Here is a 16,672-nt window from a genome sequence, read left to right on the forward strand (position 1 = left end):
GTATAGTGGGTTTAGGAATTTGACCTTGAAACACAATGTCCCTTTCAAACCCCACTGGGGAAAACTCCTGTGTGCGTACATACTTGGTTGGTATTGAATCCATGGGGCCTGGGCTGGGCATGACTTCAATGCTTTAAAAAAAAGGATACAGTCTCAAACTGAGCGCAAATGTACGTTTACCTGAGGTATCTTAGCCCTGACTTCATCAAGGACTACTGAGAAGTCTTGCTGATGTCTGTTCAAGTACCTTGAGGTGTCCTGCAAATACATGCCTGGTTAGTATACCTGCTACTGTAAATGTATTTTATTTAAAAAAAAATCTAATTTCTTTTCCTACTAGCATTGTCTTTGCTGATAACGACTTTACCGAGGAAAACTACTTACTATGATTGTCATACAGTATGTGGTTGTCTTACCTAGCTATCTTAAAGATGCAGTCCTGGGTCTTAAGCACAACAAGTTCCTAACATATTGTACGAATTGGATTCGTAACATATCATAGGAATTGCACAAAAAATATATATATATGTTTGTAGCACGTAACATATCATACGAAATGGATGACGTAGTACACAATTGAATGACGAGGTAGTACACAAAAAACAGGGACCCGTTTTGGCTCGTGAGCACCCCTTTTAAAACTACCGGCTGAAATTATACAACAGTTCTTGAGCATCACTTTAAGACGAATGCACAAAGTAACTGTAAGTCGCACTAGATAAGAGCGTCTGCTAAATGACTAAAATGTCAATGGAAAAATGTAATATATATATATACTAAAGAAGAACAATGACAAAATATGGACGTTTCTTAGGCACAATAATTGTATCAATATGATATCTCAAATTTTTGTCTCTTACGGCTTGGATACTTGGTTTCCCAGCTAGGAAGCGGCGGGCCAGTTGTGCCTGGATGTCCATCAGGTTGTAGCAGCTGTCTGTCTCCCTGCGTGTCCTCAGGGTGTAATGACAGTGGGATAACACCAGGGGGAGCAGCTCCCTCTCAGGGTGGCACAGGGTCAACTGTGTCTCTGACACCCCCTCCAGAGGAACACTGTAGGCACTGCAGGGATGTAAGAAAAACATCTCACTGTTAAGATTCAGGGCCCGGTCTAGGATCAGTTTCAGAGCAGGAGTGCTGGTCTAGGATCAGTTTAGACTTTTAAATCATAATGAATGGGATGGGGAACCAGTGCCAATATTCATATAGTGCCTCAGAGTAGGAGTAGGAGTGCCTCAGAGTAGGAGTGCTGATGTTAATCAAAATGATTTAAATGGAGAAACTCATCCTAGATCAGCTCCTACTCAGTCTGAGATGATTTTTGAACACAGAGTCTTCAAAGCCTATCAAAATCGCAAGGTGCATATATTAGCCAATCAAATGATCAAAAGTAGAGGTTTGGTAGGTGTGACTAACCTGTTGCAGTGGGGACTGAGTCTCCTAACCTCTCTGACCAAGCTGTTGTGAGTCTCTAACAGGAATTTGACTAGAATCTGGAGGCAGGACCCTGGACCATGACGACAGGGTGACAGGAACTCCCCAGAGCTCTCCATGGTCAGCTCCTTCTCACAAACCTGTGGTGTCACACCTAAATCTGCTGCTCAAAACACATGCGATACACACACAGTACACACACATCAAGACACAGAGTTAGATGGGCAGCAGGTAGCCTAGTGGTTAGAGCGTTGGACTAGTAACCGAAAGGTTGCAAGATTGAATCCCCGAGCTGACAAGGTAAAAATCTGTTGTTCTGCCCCTGAACAAGGCAGTTAACCCACTGTTCCTAGGGCGTCATTGAAAATAATAATTTGTTCTTAACTGACTTGCCTAGTTAAATAAAGGTCAAATAAAAAAAAGATACAGATAGGACTATTCTATCCGACAAGATTCCCCATACACTGTCCAAATGGACACAAAACAGTGGTTAGTATATAGTGGGGAATAAATGTGCTTTGTGTACATACCATTGTTGGCCACGTCCATCCTAAGGCAGTTCCACACATTCATGAAGACCTTCATTCTCCCAAGCAGCACTTTCTTCTGGTACCCTACAGTGGTATAGTTTGGCGACAGTCAAACTATTGATTGAGTGGTTGATTGATTGATCAACCTGAATAATAACTCCCACATACCTGTTGGTATGTGCTGCAACACCTGGGCAATGCTCTGACTGGTCATCTCAGCTGTCAGGGGAAACATTCTGGACAAGTCAGCCTGTAAGGCAGCCAGCTCTGGTAGATGGTGGAGCTGTCTCACACACAGCACCTACAGTGGACAAACACAAATACATACACAGACAAACAAGTATGGAAAATCTCCCATAACATACTCCATTCTCTATAAACAGGTAATAATGTCGACAACAATGTCACATGATGAAGGTCAATATAATGGAATGGAGTGATTTCTTCTTTTGAATCCCATTCTTGATCAGTTTCATTTCCAGTTACCTTCTTTAGGAAGAGTTTGAGGAGGGGTACGGTGTTGCGTCCCTGCTCCTGGTCCACTCTCTGAGAGAAGTGCTCCACGGTGAGGGTTTCAGACAGGCTCCAGAATGAGGAGTGGTGTGTGGGGCAGTCTGAGAGGGAGGGCAGCTGGGGCAGCATGGGTCGGGGGTCCGCATAGAGTAGTCTCATCAGTGGGCTTCCACCCAGCCTGTCATCTGCACTGATACTGACCTGAGCTTCAGCCAGTTTCCTCCTTAGATGCTGGAGATCAAATGGGTGGGTTAATAGGTACAATAAAAAGATTGGACGTAGTTTAGTGTCCCAAATCACTATAGTCCTTCACCAGGAATACTGTATGACTGTGTTATGAAGTCCTTATGTACTTCCCCTGCAAACCTTCAAATAAAGTGTTACCAAAAGCCTAAACTAATCCCAGTTGGACCATACCTGGATTATTGGGTTGATAACTGCATCACAGACCAGTTTCTCCCACTGTTCCCGTCCACGTCGAGAGGACAGGTCAGGTCTTGTGTGGCGATAACCTGGTTCAGCTGAAGTCACAAACTCACTCAAATACTCTGAGGTGCAACCATTACAAGGCAATATTTTAGACATTTCTTTGTAAGAATTGTGGGGAACATTTTATATATATTTTTTATATAATATTTGTAAAACTATTTGTAAAAACGATTTATTAAAACAAAATGGAAGAAAAGTGTAATCACCTGCAGTGAACTCCAGACAGGCTTGGAGAACCAGATTAATTATAACAGCCGTGTTGTCCATGTTCTGATCCAGTGTCCGACCCAGCACCTCCATGTCCTTCTCAAGGTGGCTCCACATGAACCCCAGGACATCTCGGACACCAGGGTGGATCATCTGACTGACTGCCTGCACAGACAAAGAAACATTATTTTTATCACACAGTTAACTTAACCGACATAATGGCTTTATGCCCATTTCAACAGTTGACAATTCCTTGAGATATTGTCCAGAAGTGATCAATGTACTTCCGAGCACAGGTTTCTTGTGATGCCTATTCCAACTACTTGATGTTAGCTTGAGATATTGGTCGGGCCTTACCTGGTAGTTTTTGATGGTCCCTTGCAACATGGCCAGGTGGTTGAGCAGTCGAAGGATACCGGACTGGGCTGGTGACATCTGTCTCTCTGGGGCCTCAGACCTACGATAAGCCTCTCCCAAAATGTGACCCGTCCTGGTCTGATCCCCCACACTAAATTCACACACAGAGGTCAAAGGTCAATGTGGCATTAACGCATAAACTAGATTTCTCAGTTGTATATTGGGAGAGACGATTAAGCAAAGGACCTTAGTTGAGCAGCAGTAAATCCATCAACTGGGTTATGACTAACACCACCAACTGGAACACCGCAGTCAAGGCATTTGGATTTTGCCATTGGTTTCCCGCACTAAGATAAAGAAGAAGAACAGAGTCAAATTTATAGGAAGAAACTGCTCAATGAGATACCTACAAAATAAACAAGAAAATATCTCTCACCTCTCCAACAAAACACGCATGACCATTGGCACAAACTGCAATCAAAATAGTCAAATGATTAGGTACTACTGCATATCAACAAGCGATGACGATGTCAAAAGCAATACCACGAGAATACATTTGCCAGCAAATACTCACAGTACATCTTCATTTTGTCCTCTTTAGTCATCCACTGGCGAGCCTCACTAGTGTGATCATCTGGCATGGTGGGCAAATAGCAGCCCTGTGGGACAACTGGTTATTAGCCTCAATTACCTTATTACAGTATCAACCCCAGCCCCTACCCCACTTGTAGAGATATCCCTTACCCCTTAGTCACAAGTGCCAAGGGGGTAGGGGCTGGGGGTTAATTTGGGATTCAGTGTATCAGAGAAAAGAGCGCCTCACCGTCATATTTTGAGGCTGGGAGGCTATCTGGTGGAGTGGAGCCAGCAGCGTAGTCCCACTGAGGAGCACAGCGTTTGCATGGACCAGGAGCTCCAAAAGGAGGCGCCGTTGAGGTGGGACAATCTGGGAGATCTGGAGTCCACCTATCTGATTGGATAACAGCGCTGTGCAGAGCTCTCTGAATTCACCTGATAGGCTGTGCTTCAGGAAGTCATCCAGTTTCCTTGTCTCCTGTAAGGAGAAGGCAGGGGAAAAATTTAATTTCATACCACATGAGTTTATAACAATAAGGGACAGTTTACCAGACACAGATTGACCTTAGTCCTGGACTAATAAGCGCATTCGATGGAGAATCTCCATTTAGAATGCTTTTTAGTCCAGGACTAGGCCTAATCTGTGTCCAGGAAACCACCTAGAGTTTACCATAAATTGAGAATGGTCACCTGTGGAGTGGGGTGAATTTTGGAATCAGGTGATGCGAAGCGACAGGTGACCTGTCTGAATGAAGCCAGGACTAGGAGAACTTGGGCTGAAGCTCTGGAGCAGCTCAGATTCTATAAAAGAAACAGAACACAGTCAGTCAGTGATTATCTTGAATGCTTGAATGCACCAGAGCACATAATGTTTTTAAGGGGTGGATCAGCTTTAATATTGCGGAAAGATTATTGCTTCCAATCAATGTAATTGTCTGCATCATTTTCAATCCCCCATATATTTTGGGGTGTAAATATATACAGTTGAAGTCGGAAGTTTACATACACTTAGGTTGGAGTCATTAAAACTCGTTTTCAACCGCTCCACAAATTTGTTATTAACAAACTGTAGTTTTGGCAAGACGGTTAGGATATCTACTTTGTGCATGACACAAGTCATTTTTCCAACAATTGTTTACAGACTGATTATTTCACTTATAATTCACTGTATCACAATTCCAGTGGGTCAGAAGTTTACATACACGAAGTTGACCGTGCCATTAAACAGCTTGGGAAATTCCAGAAAATGTCATGGCTTTAGAAGCTTCTGATAGGCAAATTGACATAATTTGAGTCAATTGGAGGTGTACCTGTGGATGTATTTCAAGGCCTACCTTCAAACTCAGTGCCTCTTTGCTTGACATCAAGGTAAAATCAAAAGAAATCAGCCAAGACCTCAGAAAAAAGGCCGCTCAGCAAGGAAGAAGCCACTGCTCCAAAACCGCCAGAAAAAAAGCCAGACTACGGTTTGCAACTGCACATGGGGACAAAGACCGTAATTTTTGGAGAAGTGTCCTCTGGTCTGATGAAACAAAAATAGAACTGATTGGCCATAATGTTCATCGTTATGTTTGGAGGAAAAAGGGGGAGGCTTGCAAGCCAAAGAACACCATCCCAACCGTGAAACACGGGGGTGGCAGCATCATGTTGTGGGGGTGCTTTGCTGCAGGAGGGACTGGTGCACTTCACAAAATAGATGGCTTCATGAGGAAGCAAAATTATGTGGATATATTGAAGCAACATCTCAAGACATCGGTCAGGGAGTTAAGGCTTGGTCGCAAATGGGTCTTCCAAATGGACAATGACCCCAAGCATACTTCCAAAATTGTGGCAAAATGGCTTAAAGGACAACAAAGTCAAGGTATTGGAGTGGCCATCACAAAGCCCTGACCTCAATCCTATAGAAAATTTGTGGGAAGAACTGAAAAAGCGTGTGCGAGCAAGGAGGCCTACAAACCTGACTCAGTTACACCAGCTCTGTCAGGAGGAATGGGCCAAAATTCACCCAACTTATTGTGGGAAGCTTGTGGAAAGCAAGTTAAACAATTTAAGGCAATGCTACCAAATACTAATTGAGTGTATGTAAACTTCTGACCCACTGGGAATGCGATGAAAGAAATAAAAGCTGAAATAAATAATTCTCTCTATTATTATTCTGACATTTAACATTCTGAAAATAAAGTGGTGATACTAACTGACCTAAGACAGAGAATTTTTACTAGGATTAAATGTCAGGAATAGCAAAAAACAGTTTAAATGTATTTGGCTAAGGTGTATGTAAACTTCCGACTTCAACTGTATATCCATATACATAATGTACATACCCATACATAAACATTCATGCATATATACATATATACATACATATATAAGCCCTGTCTTTCAAAGATTGTCACGTTCGTCATAATGAGCGGACCAAGGCGCAGCATGAGTTGAGTTCCACATACTTTATTTCACAGTGAACTAACAAAAACAACAAAGAGTAAACGAATGTGAAGTTCGTAGCTCACATAGCACTACCACAAACAATATCCCACAAACGCAGGTGGGAAAAAGGGCTACCTAAATATGATCTCCAATTAGAGGTAATGATTACCAGCTGCCTCTAATTGGGAACCATACAAACCACCAACACAGAAATACAAATGCTAGAAACCCCCCTAGTCATGCTCTGACCTATACACCATAGAGAACCCAGAGGGCTCTCTATGGTTAGGGCGTGACAGTACCCCCGCCCCGGACTGGACGGGGACTGGACGCCGGACTGGACGCCGTGCCTGGGCACCGGCACAGAGGAAGGCTCCGGCCATGGAGCAGGACTGGACGCCGTGCCTGGACTGGGCACCGGCACAGAGGAAGGATCCGGCCAAGGAGCGGGACTGGATGCCGTGCCTGGACTGGGCACCGGCGCAGAGGAAGGCTCCGGCCATGGAGCGGGACTGGACGCAGTGCCTGGACTGGGCACCGGTGCAGAGGAAGGCTCCGGCCTTGGCACCGGTGCAGGAAGCTCCGGCCCGTGGACCGTCACTGGAAGCTCCGGACCGTTGACCGTCGCTGGAAGCTCCGGGCCGTTAACCGTCGCTGGAAGCTCTGGCCTGTAAACCGTCGCTGGAAGCTCTGGACTGTGAACCGTCGCTGGAAGCTCTGGACTGTGAACCGTCGCTGGAGGGTCCGGGCTGTAGACCGTCGCTGGAGTCTCCGGACCGTACACACGCACTGGTGGACGAGTGCGGGGAGCCGGCACAGGATGTACCGGGCTGGGGAGACGCACTGGAGGCCTGGTGCGTGGAGCCAGCACAGGTGGCACCGGACTGATGACACGCTCTTCAGGGTGAGTGCGGGGAGCCGGCACAGGACGTACCGGGCTGGGGAGGCGCACTGGAGGCCTGGTGCGTGGAGCCGGCATAGGTGGCACCGGACTGATGACACGCTCTTCAGGGCAAGTGCGAGGAACCGGCACAGGTGGCACCGGACTGCGGAGGCGCACTGGAGACCTGGTGTCTTGGAGAGAGATCATTTCTTTCTTTCAGGATTTGTATACTGAGTATGTCCACATCCCCGTCAGACCATTTTATTGGTAAACTACACGGTAATGTAAAAGTACATTTTTTTTGTGATCCAATACGCAATATAATACTCTTATCATAATTTGATTTTAATCCAGAGAGGTTAGCAAAAGTATCTAGATCCTCTATGAGGCTGTGGAGGGATTCTAATTGTGGTTTTAAAAGAAAACATGAATCATCAGCGTACAATGACACCTTTGTTTTTAAGCCACGGATTTCTAATCCCTTAATATTATTGTTGGTTCTAATTTTAACAGCTAACATTTCGATGGCAATAATAAATAGATATGCCGATAGTGGACAACCTTGTCATACTCCTCTTGATAGTTTAAAATTTTCTGAGATGTAGCCATTATTTACTATTTTACACCTAGGGTTACTATACATAACTTTAACCCATTTTATAAGAGATTCTCCAAATTTGAAATATTCTAGGCATTTATATATAAACTCCAGTCGTACTTTATCAAAAGCCTTTTCAAAATCAGCTATGAAAACCAGGCCTGGTATCCCCGATATTTCATAGTATTCTATTGTTTACAGTACTTGTCTTATATTATCTCTAATGTATTGTCCATGTAAAAAAACCTGTCTGATTAGGATTAATAATATCTGACAATACCTTTTTAATTCTATGCACCAAGCATTTAGCTAGAATTTTTGCGTCACAACACTGAAGAGGCCTCCAATTTTTTAAATGGACTGGATCTTTATATATACCACTTGGATCCTGTTTCAATAATAATGAAATCAGACCTTGTTGCGTGTCTGATAATCTATAATTTATATAGGTGGTTAAAACATGCTAATAATGGTCCTCTGAGTATATAAAAAAAGGTTGGTATACTTCCACTGGTATTAACAGATGTTAATTTGACATTATTAATAGGAAACAAATCCATACAATTAGCTCCGGTTAGTGGGGATGAAACGAAAACATATTCTTAAAGTACTTTACTTCCTAATTCAAAATATAATTCGGTGAATCATGCGTGACTCCATCATTTGTAACAAGTTTCAATAAAAAAAAATTGGTAGCATTTCTATGTTGAAAATTGAAAAAGGATTTGGTGCATTTTTCCCCATATTCCATCCAGTTCGCTTTATTTTTTAAATATATTACACTGGATCTTTCTTGAAAAAGTTCCTCCATTTCTTTTTGTTTTTCCTCTAACTTATTCTGTGCCTCTATGGTGCAGTTTTTATTGCTATCTAACTGTTCTGTTAGTCCTTCAATTTCCTTTGTTAATATGGACTCTTTTGCTCTAAATTGCTTTCGTTTTATAGATGAGTACTGAATTGCATGGCCTCTAAAGGCACATTTAAAAGTGTTCCATACAATAAGGGGATCTGCTGTACCTATGTTATGTCGGAAAAAGTCAGTTATAAATTCTTCTGTCCTAGTTATAAACAAGTTCTCATCCAGTAGGCTTTGATTAAATTTCCAATATCCTCGCCCACGTGGAAATTCTGTAAGAGTAATATATATGCCAATTATGTGATGATCCGACCACATTCTGTCCCCTATCAACACTTTTTAACTTTTGGTGCCAGAGAGAATGACATAAGAAAGTAATTAAGACGACTAGCTTGACTAAGCCTCCGCCATGTATATCTCACTAGGTCAGGGTATTTAAGCCTCCATATATCCAGTAATTCCAAAATATCCATGACATTCATGATTTCCTTAAGTGACTGAGGGTGATAGTTTGTAGTGTGATTTCCTTTATGGTCCATAATGGTATTTAAAACCGTATTAAAATCCCCCACCAAAATAATAAGAGTCTAGTGTTGCTTGTAGAGTTGATAAATTATTATATATATTTTCAAAGAAGCTTCATTATTTGGACCATATATATTTGGACCCCAATAAATACTGGTAAATACTGATCGTCTTTTCTTATCATCTGCTAAGCCATTACAATTATAACTGGCTAAACATATTTCACCACTTACCATAATGAGACACAACTTTCAATTCTATTTATCAAAATATATGTTTGTAAACATACCATTAAAAGTAAAAAAAGATTCATTAAAAAGATTCTCTCTAATGGATCTAGTCTGTATGTCAAGTAACGCTTCTCTCAGAAAGATGTTCTCCTTTTTAAGTTCATTAAGTTTTTAGCTTGTTTGTGTCTTTCTCCAATGTCGCAGCTTTGACATTACAAACAACATTTTAGTCGTTTAGCAGACGCTTTTATCAAAAAGACGTACAATCTAAAGAGGGTAACACCATTAGAACACTGTTTAGAACACTGTGATAAACTACATCTCTATGTTCCAGGGATGTGTGGTAAGGACGCTGACCTGCAGCGTTGTCTGGAGGGGGTCAGTATGAGTGTCTAGCAGGGCCTGAGTCACCCCGTTCCTCAGGGCCTGGTAGGACGGACCACAGCACAGGAACCGGTCCACCTCTGCTGGAATCAGCCTCTGAGAAACACAACATGTGAAAGTAGGACGTGTAAAGGGCCTATAAAGTGTGTACAGCATTTGGCCAACAAGTATTTATTATTAATTTCATTTGATAGGATGATCATGATCGACCTCGCATCTTGCAGGTACCTCCTTATTGTTATGTTGTTTGCTCGCTGATGTCTGTCACCATGGTTAATGCAAGAGGAGATCATAATAGGTTTCCTCAACTAGATGGAATAGCAAATAATTCCACTGTAAGTAACTAGAAATAATATAATATCCAGTCTGGTAGTACCTGGAGTCGGAGGACCTCTGAAGGGAAGGCCCATCCCCAGGATGAGGATCTGTGCATCAGGGCCAGGACACAATCTATCCCCGCCTGTCTATTGACCGCTCTCAGCAGGAACACTCTGAACCAGTCGTTACCCCCGTACTCACACACTGCCTTCACCTGAGACAGGTACTGAGCCTCCACATCATCCCCTGCCCCACCAGCAGTATCTGGAAATGTACTTCATATTTAATAACAGAATTTCAACTATGTAAGAGAGGGAGCATAACAACATGCATGCAAAAAATCTATAAAAATATGTATATATGTATGTAATATGTATATATTTTTAAAGAGACAAAATACAATGAAGTGACCTCATAGAATATTCACAATGCTTCCAGTTGAATAAATGGTACTACAGTCTAGGCTATGTTAATGATGATAAAAGGCTCAATCTACGATTTAAGTGACAATAAATCCCCAGTCTGCTATATAACTCACCCTGCGCCACAGCCTTCTGTAATAGGCGGGCAGCGGTGCCCAGGCAGAGCCTCAGACGAGCCATGCTCAGCAGGAACTCAGCTGGGTCTTCCAGTCTTCCAGGGGTCTGCTTCCTGGCTAGCCTACACAGAAACCGTGTGTCCTCCTGCAGTTTCCTCTGCTGATCTCTCCCCTCCTCCATCACTAAACTTCCGGAACACTGCAGGGAATCCTGACACACAAGAAACAGTCAATCAGTCAATCGATCAATCAAACCCTCCCCCAAAAAATAAAACAATAAAATAATCAAATAACACGCTTGCTTTTCTTGAACGAACCCTCACACTTTACAGTGTTAGTTTAATCAGCTGTTGTAGAATATGACACAAATCACAGGAAAAACTGATTTTTGAATGCACTGGGCATTTAAGATGAATGCACTAACTGTAACTCACTCTGGATAAGACCATCTGCTACAATAATGACTACAATATAAATGTGAATGTCATTAATGTGTAAAGTAATAGTGTAGAAGTCTGTGTAACCTGGAAGCAGTTGACAAAGAGCAGGTAGAGCTCAGTGTGATCCTCCCTCTCCAAGATGTTCTTCTCTAGGCTCTGTAAGTAGTTCTGGATGTGACCTTTCACCTGCTCAAAACTGAGACAAATACAATGTGAGGAAATGGCTCCTTACCTAAAGACATTCTGGTTTTATTATATTTTCTCAAAGTATTTATTAGGTATGCTTGCTGAAAGCCAAGCCCGAGTTTAGAAATTATTCATACTTCTTATAAGTTGCCTTCCACTGCCAACAGCAGTGCCAAAACCATGAAAGCTACCAACTGCTGCTTGTATAAAGCTTTTTGATACCATTTTAACTTTTTGAACTGTAACAGTTTTAAATGTGCATAAAAGCTCCATATGCTTGAATGGGAAGTGTTTGGATTCGCCACTGCTTTTGAACCGTTAAAGCTACAAACACCAAACCAACTCAACTTAGATTGCTCGTCAAAAGTTTGTTGATGCTGTTTGTACTTTTTGAAATATAACCGTTTAAATATGGATAAAAGTTCCAGAGACTTCAAAGGCAACATTTTGATTCGCCACTGCTCTTGAAGCGTTTCCACTTTTTTCCAACATTGAAATGTGCAGACTGACTCAACTTAGGTTGCTTCAACACAGCTTTTTGCTACCATTCATATTTCATAAACTATAAAGCTTTTTGTATCCCCATTCATTGCAATGGTGGAGTGCAGGCTCTAACATTCAAAACGAAAATCACTGCCACAGCCATTTCAGAATGTTCAAACTAAAATATTTGAGGGCTAAAAAACACATTTTATCGCTTATGATGCTATAGTACTCACTGTAGCCTACTATACTATCCCACTATAATAACTCCACACCTTCAAAGCACCTCAAAATACAGTATGTCACTATAACTAATCCATAGCCTATGAAAACCCTATTATTACCAATACTACTACTACCATTACCACTGCCATGACTACCACTGCTACTACTATTTCACAACCATAAATACTTCAATACTAGCAAGCCCACACATTTACTTCAGGAAATGTCCTGTTCTCATTACTACTGTGATGCATAATTGCCATGGTAATTTGGAATGTTCAGTCAACAAGCATTATGGGTAATGCAGTTATTCTACAGTTTCCCTTTAGGAGTATGCTTTATGACATCACTGTTTCCCATAGATACAAACATTCCAAAAACTAAGAAAAAAAACAACAACAGAAAAAACACACAATGCAATATAATGTGGCATATGGACAACACACTTTTTTTTTTTGCTTAAAAAAAAGACCCCGTCAGAGGTTTGTGGCTTACTTTATTATATTTGCGTGGCAAATCATTAATCATTTTATTTTTTTCTCTGTAAGCCAAAAAACAGAACCAGGATTGCCTCCTACAAGAATTTAGCATTTTTCTGCATTTTCTTTTGCTCAAAATAGGTGCAAGGTCCCGTGACATACCACTGGCCACTTTATATTCCTCTATGTTTTGTATCTTTGTTTATTTTTGCAGTTTTTGGTTTTAGCGTGTCTGGTATCCCTAGGTTACCGTGCTGTCACAATGCATATGATGTATGTATTTGTAGGCCAATTTGGAAACCGAAAAATGACTACTTTACCCATAATTCTTAACTGCTTCTATTCCATTTTGTGATATTATATAAATGCTTGATAATGGACACAACATAATGCTTTTGGTAGAAACCTCAATGGCCAAACGGTATGGCTCTGCAAAACAGGTGTTAGAGGTAGGTGTCCACTCACTCACATATCAACAACTGCATATTTTATGGCCCTGTAGCTGTCAGGTTTTCCCCAATTCTAACAAATTCTCAAATCCTTTCAAATAAAGCAATGTTCATAATGAGTCAAATAAGCACTACAATTATTCAAAATATTGCATTTCCAAGAGAAAGCAAGTGCAATGAAAATGTTTAATTATTTAAAAAAAATGCGTTTATGTTTTAATTTAATGTAATTAATATTCTCTGGAGACTTACCACCTGTAATAATACAGCTTATTAAAATGATGTTATTAAGGAATGTCCAGTAACGCAACAGTCATGAATATTTCAACCATTAAATAATGCCTAATATATGGTTTATACGGATTAATAACGGCCTTATTAACTATGTACAGTACCAGTCAAGTTCGAACACACCTACTCATTCAAGGGTTTTTCTTTATTTTTACTACCTTCTACATTGTAGAAAAATAGTGAAGACATCAAAAGTATGAAATAACACATAGAATCATGTAGTGAGCAAAAAAGTGTCAAACAAATCAAAATATATTTTAGATTGTTTAAAGTAGCCACCATTTGCATTGATGATAGCTTTGCACACTCTTGGCATTCTCTCAACCAGCTTCACCTGTAATGCTTTTCCAACAGTCTTGAAGGAGTACCCACATATGCTGAGCACTTGTTGGCTGCTTTTCCTTCACTCTGCAGTCCAACTCATCCCAAACCATCTCAATTGGGTTGAGATCGGGTGATTGTGGAGGCCAGGTAATCTGATGCAGCACTCAATCCCTCTCCTTCTTGGTCAAATAGCCCTTACACAGCCTGGAGGTGTGTTGGGTCTTGTCCTGTTGAAAAACAAATGATCGTCCCACTAAGCAAAAACCAAATGGGATGGAGTATGCTACCCTCCAGTCCCTAGACTTCTTCGCGCTGACGGAAACATGGATTACCACAGATAACACTGCTACTCCTACTGCTCTCTCCTCGTCTGACTACGTGTTCTCGCATACCCCTAGAGCATCGAGCCAGCAGGGGTGGTGGCACTGGAATCCTCATCTCTCCCAAGTGGACATTCTCTCTTGCTCCCCTGACCCATCTGTCTATCTCCTCATTTGATTTCCATGCTGTCACAGTTACCAGCCCTTTCAAGCTTAACATCCTTATCATTTATCGCCCTCCAGGTTCCCTTGGAGAGTTCATCAATGAGCTTGACGCCTTGATAAGTTCCTTTCCTGAGGATGGCTCACCTCTCACAGTTCTGGGTGACTTTAACCTCCCCACGTCTACCTTTGACTCATTCCTCTCTGCCTCCTTCTTTCCACTCCTCTCCTCTTTCGACCTCACCCTCTCACCTTCCCCCCCTACTCACAAGGCAGGCAATACGCTTGACCTCATCTTTACTAGATGCTGTTCTTCCACTAATCTCATTGCAACTCCCCTCCAAGTCTCCGACCACTACCTTGTATCCTTTTTCCCTCTCGCTCTCATCCAACACTTCTCACTCTGCCCCTACTCGGATGGTATTGCGCCGTCCCAACCTTCGCTCTCTCTCTCCCGCTACTCTCTCCTCTTCCATCCTATCATCTCTTCCCTCTGCTCAAACCTTCTCCAACCTATCTCCTGATTCTGCCTCCTCAACCCTCCTCTCCTCCCTCTCTGCATCCTTTGACTTCCTCTGTCCCCTATCCTCCAGGCCGGCTCGGTCCTCCCCTCCTGCTCCGTGGCTCGACGACTCACTGCGAGCTCACAGAACAGGGCTCCGGGCAGCCGAGCGGAAATGGAGGAAAACTCGCCTCCTCGCGGACCTGGCATCCTTTCACTCCCTCCTCTCTACATTTTCCTCTTCTGTCTCTGCTGCTAAAGCCACTTTCTACCACTCTAAACTCCAAGCATCTGCCTCTAACCCTAGGAAGCTCTTTGCTACCTTCTCCTCCCTCCTGAATCCTCCTCCCCCTCCCCCCTCCTCCCTCTCTGCGGATGACTTCGTCAACCATTTTGAAAAGAAGGTTGACGACATCCGATCCTCGTTGCTAAGTCAAACGACACTGCTGGTCCTGCTCACACTGCCCTACCCTGTGCTTTGACCTCTTTCTCCCCTCTCTCTCCAGATGAAATCTCGCGTCTTGTGACGGCCGGCCGCCCAACAACCTGCCCACTTGACCCTATCCCCTCCTCTCTTCTCCAGACCATTTCCGGAGACCTTCTCCCCTACCTCACCTCGCTCATCAACTCATCCTTGACCGCTGGCTACGTCCCTTCCATCTTCAAGAGAGCGAGAGTTGCACCCCTTCTGAAAAAACCTACACTCGATCCCTCCGATGTCAACAACTACAGACCAGTATCCCTTCTCTCCAAAACTCTTGAACGTGCCGTCCTTGGCCAGCTCTCTTGCTATCTCTCTCAGAATGACCTTCTTGATCCTAATCAGTCAGGTTTCAAGACTGGGCATTCAACTGAGACTGCTCTTCTCTGTGTCACGGAGGCTCTCCGCACTGCTAAAGCTAACTCTCTCTCCTCTGCTCTCATCCTTCTAGACCTATCTGCTGCCTTTGATACCGTGAACCATCAGATCCTCCTCTCCACCCTCTCCGAGCTGGGCATCTCCGGCGCGGCCCATGCTTGGATTGCGTCCTACCTGACAGGTCGCTCCTACCAGGTGGCGTGGCGAGAATCTGTCTCCGCACCACGTGCTCTCACCACTGGTGTCCCCCAGGGCTCTGTTCTAGGCCCACTCCTATTCTCGCTATACACCAAGTCACTTGGCTCTGTCATATCCTCACATGGTCTCTCATATCATTGCTATGCAGATGACACACAATTAATCTTCTCCTTTCCCCCTTCTGACAACCAGGTGGCGAATCGCATCTCTGCATGTCTGGCAGACATATCAGTGTGGATGACGGATCACCACCTCAAGCTGAACCTCGGCAAGACAGAGCTGCTCTTCCTCCCGGGGAAGGACTGCCCGTTCCATGATCTCGCCATCACGGTTGACAACTCCCTTGTGTCCTCCTCCCAGAGTGCTAAGAGCCTCGGCGTGACCCTGGACAACACCCTGTCGTTCTCCACTAACATCAAGGCGGTGACCCGATCCTGTAGGTTCATGCTCTACAACATTCGCAGAGTACGACCCTGCCTCACACAGGAAGCGGCGCAGGTCCTAATCCAGGCACTTGTCATCTCCCGTCTGGATTACTGCAACTCGTTGTTGGCTGGGCTCCCTGCCTGTGCCATTAAACCCCTACAACTCATCCAGAACGCCGCAGCCCGTCTGGTGTTCAACCTTCCCAAGTTCTCTCACGTCACCCCGCTCCTCCGCTCTCTCCACTGGCTTCCAGTCGAAGCTCGCATCCGCTACAAGACCATGGTGCTTGCCTACGGAGCTGTGAGGGGAACGGCACCTCCGTACCTTCAGGCTCTGATCAGGCCCTACACCCAAACAAGGGCACTGCGTTCATCCACCTCTGGCCTGCTCGCCTCCCTACCTCTGAGGAAGCACAGTTCCCGCTCAGCCCAGTCAAAACTGTTCGCTGCTCTGGCACCCCAAT

At 43.5% G+C, this 16,672-nt stretch overlaps 1 protein-coding gene and 1 long non-coding RNA gene across 2 annotated transcripts in view; one reads left to right on the plus strand and one right to left on the minus strand.

Moving 5' to 3' along the window:
• rnf213b (ring finger protein 213b) overlaps positions 1 to 16,672 on the minus strand; it is an 83,991-nt gene that overhangs the window by 6,522 nt on the left and 60,797 nt on the right. The window contains 18 exon segments of the mRNA XM_045723416.1: positions 181 to 258; positions 861 to 1,062; positions 1,417 to 1,597; positions 1,965 to 2,048; positions 2,133 to 2,265; positions 2,451 to 2,708; positions 2,895 to 3,025; positions 3,173 to 3,338; positions 3,531 to 3,681; positions 3,777 to 3,877; positions 3,967 to 4,001; positions 4,105 to 4,189; positions 4,354 to 4,584; positions 4,797 to 4,907; positions 9,983 to 10,105; positions 10,386 to 10,591; positions 10,866 to 11,076; positions 11,390 to 11,501. Of these exon segments, the coding sequence (XP_045579372.1) occupies positions 181 to 258; positions 861 to 1,062; positions 1,417 to 1,597; positions 1,965 to 2,048; positions 2,133 to 2,265; positions 2,451 to 2,708; positions 2,895 to 3,025; positions 3,173 to 3,338; positions 3,531 to 3,681; positions 3,777 to 3,877; positions 3,967 to 4,001; positions 4,105 to 4,189; positions 4,354 to 4,584; positions 4,797 to 4,907; positions 9,983 to 10,105; positions 10,386 to 10,591; positions 10,866 to 11,076; positions 11,390 to 11,501 (2,599 nt within the window).
• LOC123744598 (uncharacterized) lies at positions 190 to 10,466 on the plus strand. Its single transcript, XR_006770940.1, has 3 exons — positions 190 to 275; positions 9,960 to 10,152; positions 10,375 to 10,466. It is a non-coding gene; the product is annotated as an uncharacterized lncRNA (long non-coding RNA).

This window comes from Salmo salar, chromosome ssa01, assembly GCF_905237065.1.
Source record: "Salmo salar chromosome ssa01, Ssal_v3.1, whole genome shotgun sequence".
Classification (NCBI taxonomy): domain Eukaryota; kingdom Metazoa; phylum Chordata; class Actinopteri; order Salmoniformes; family Salmonidae; genus Salmo; species Salmo salar.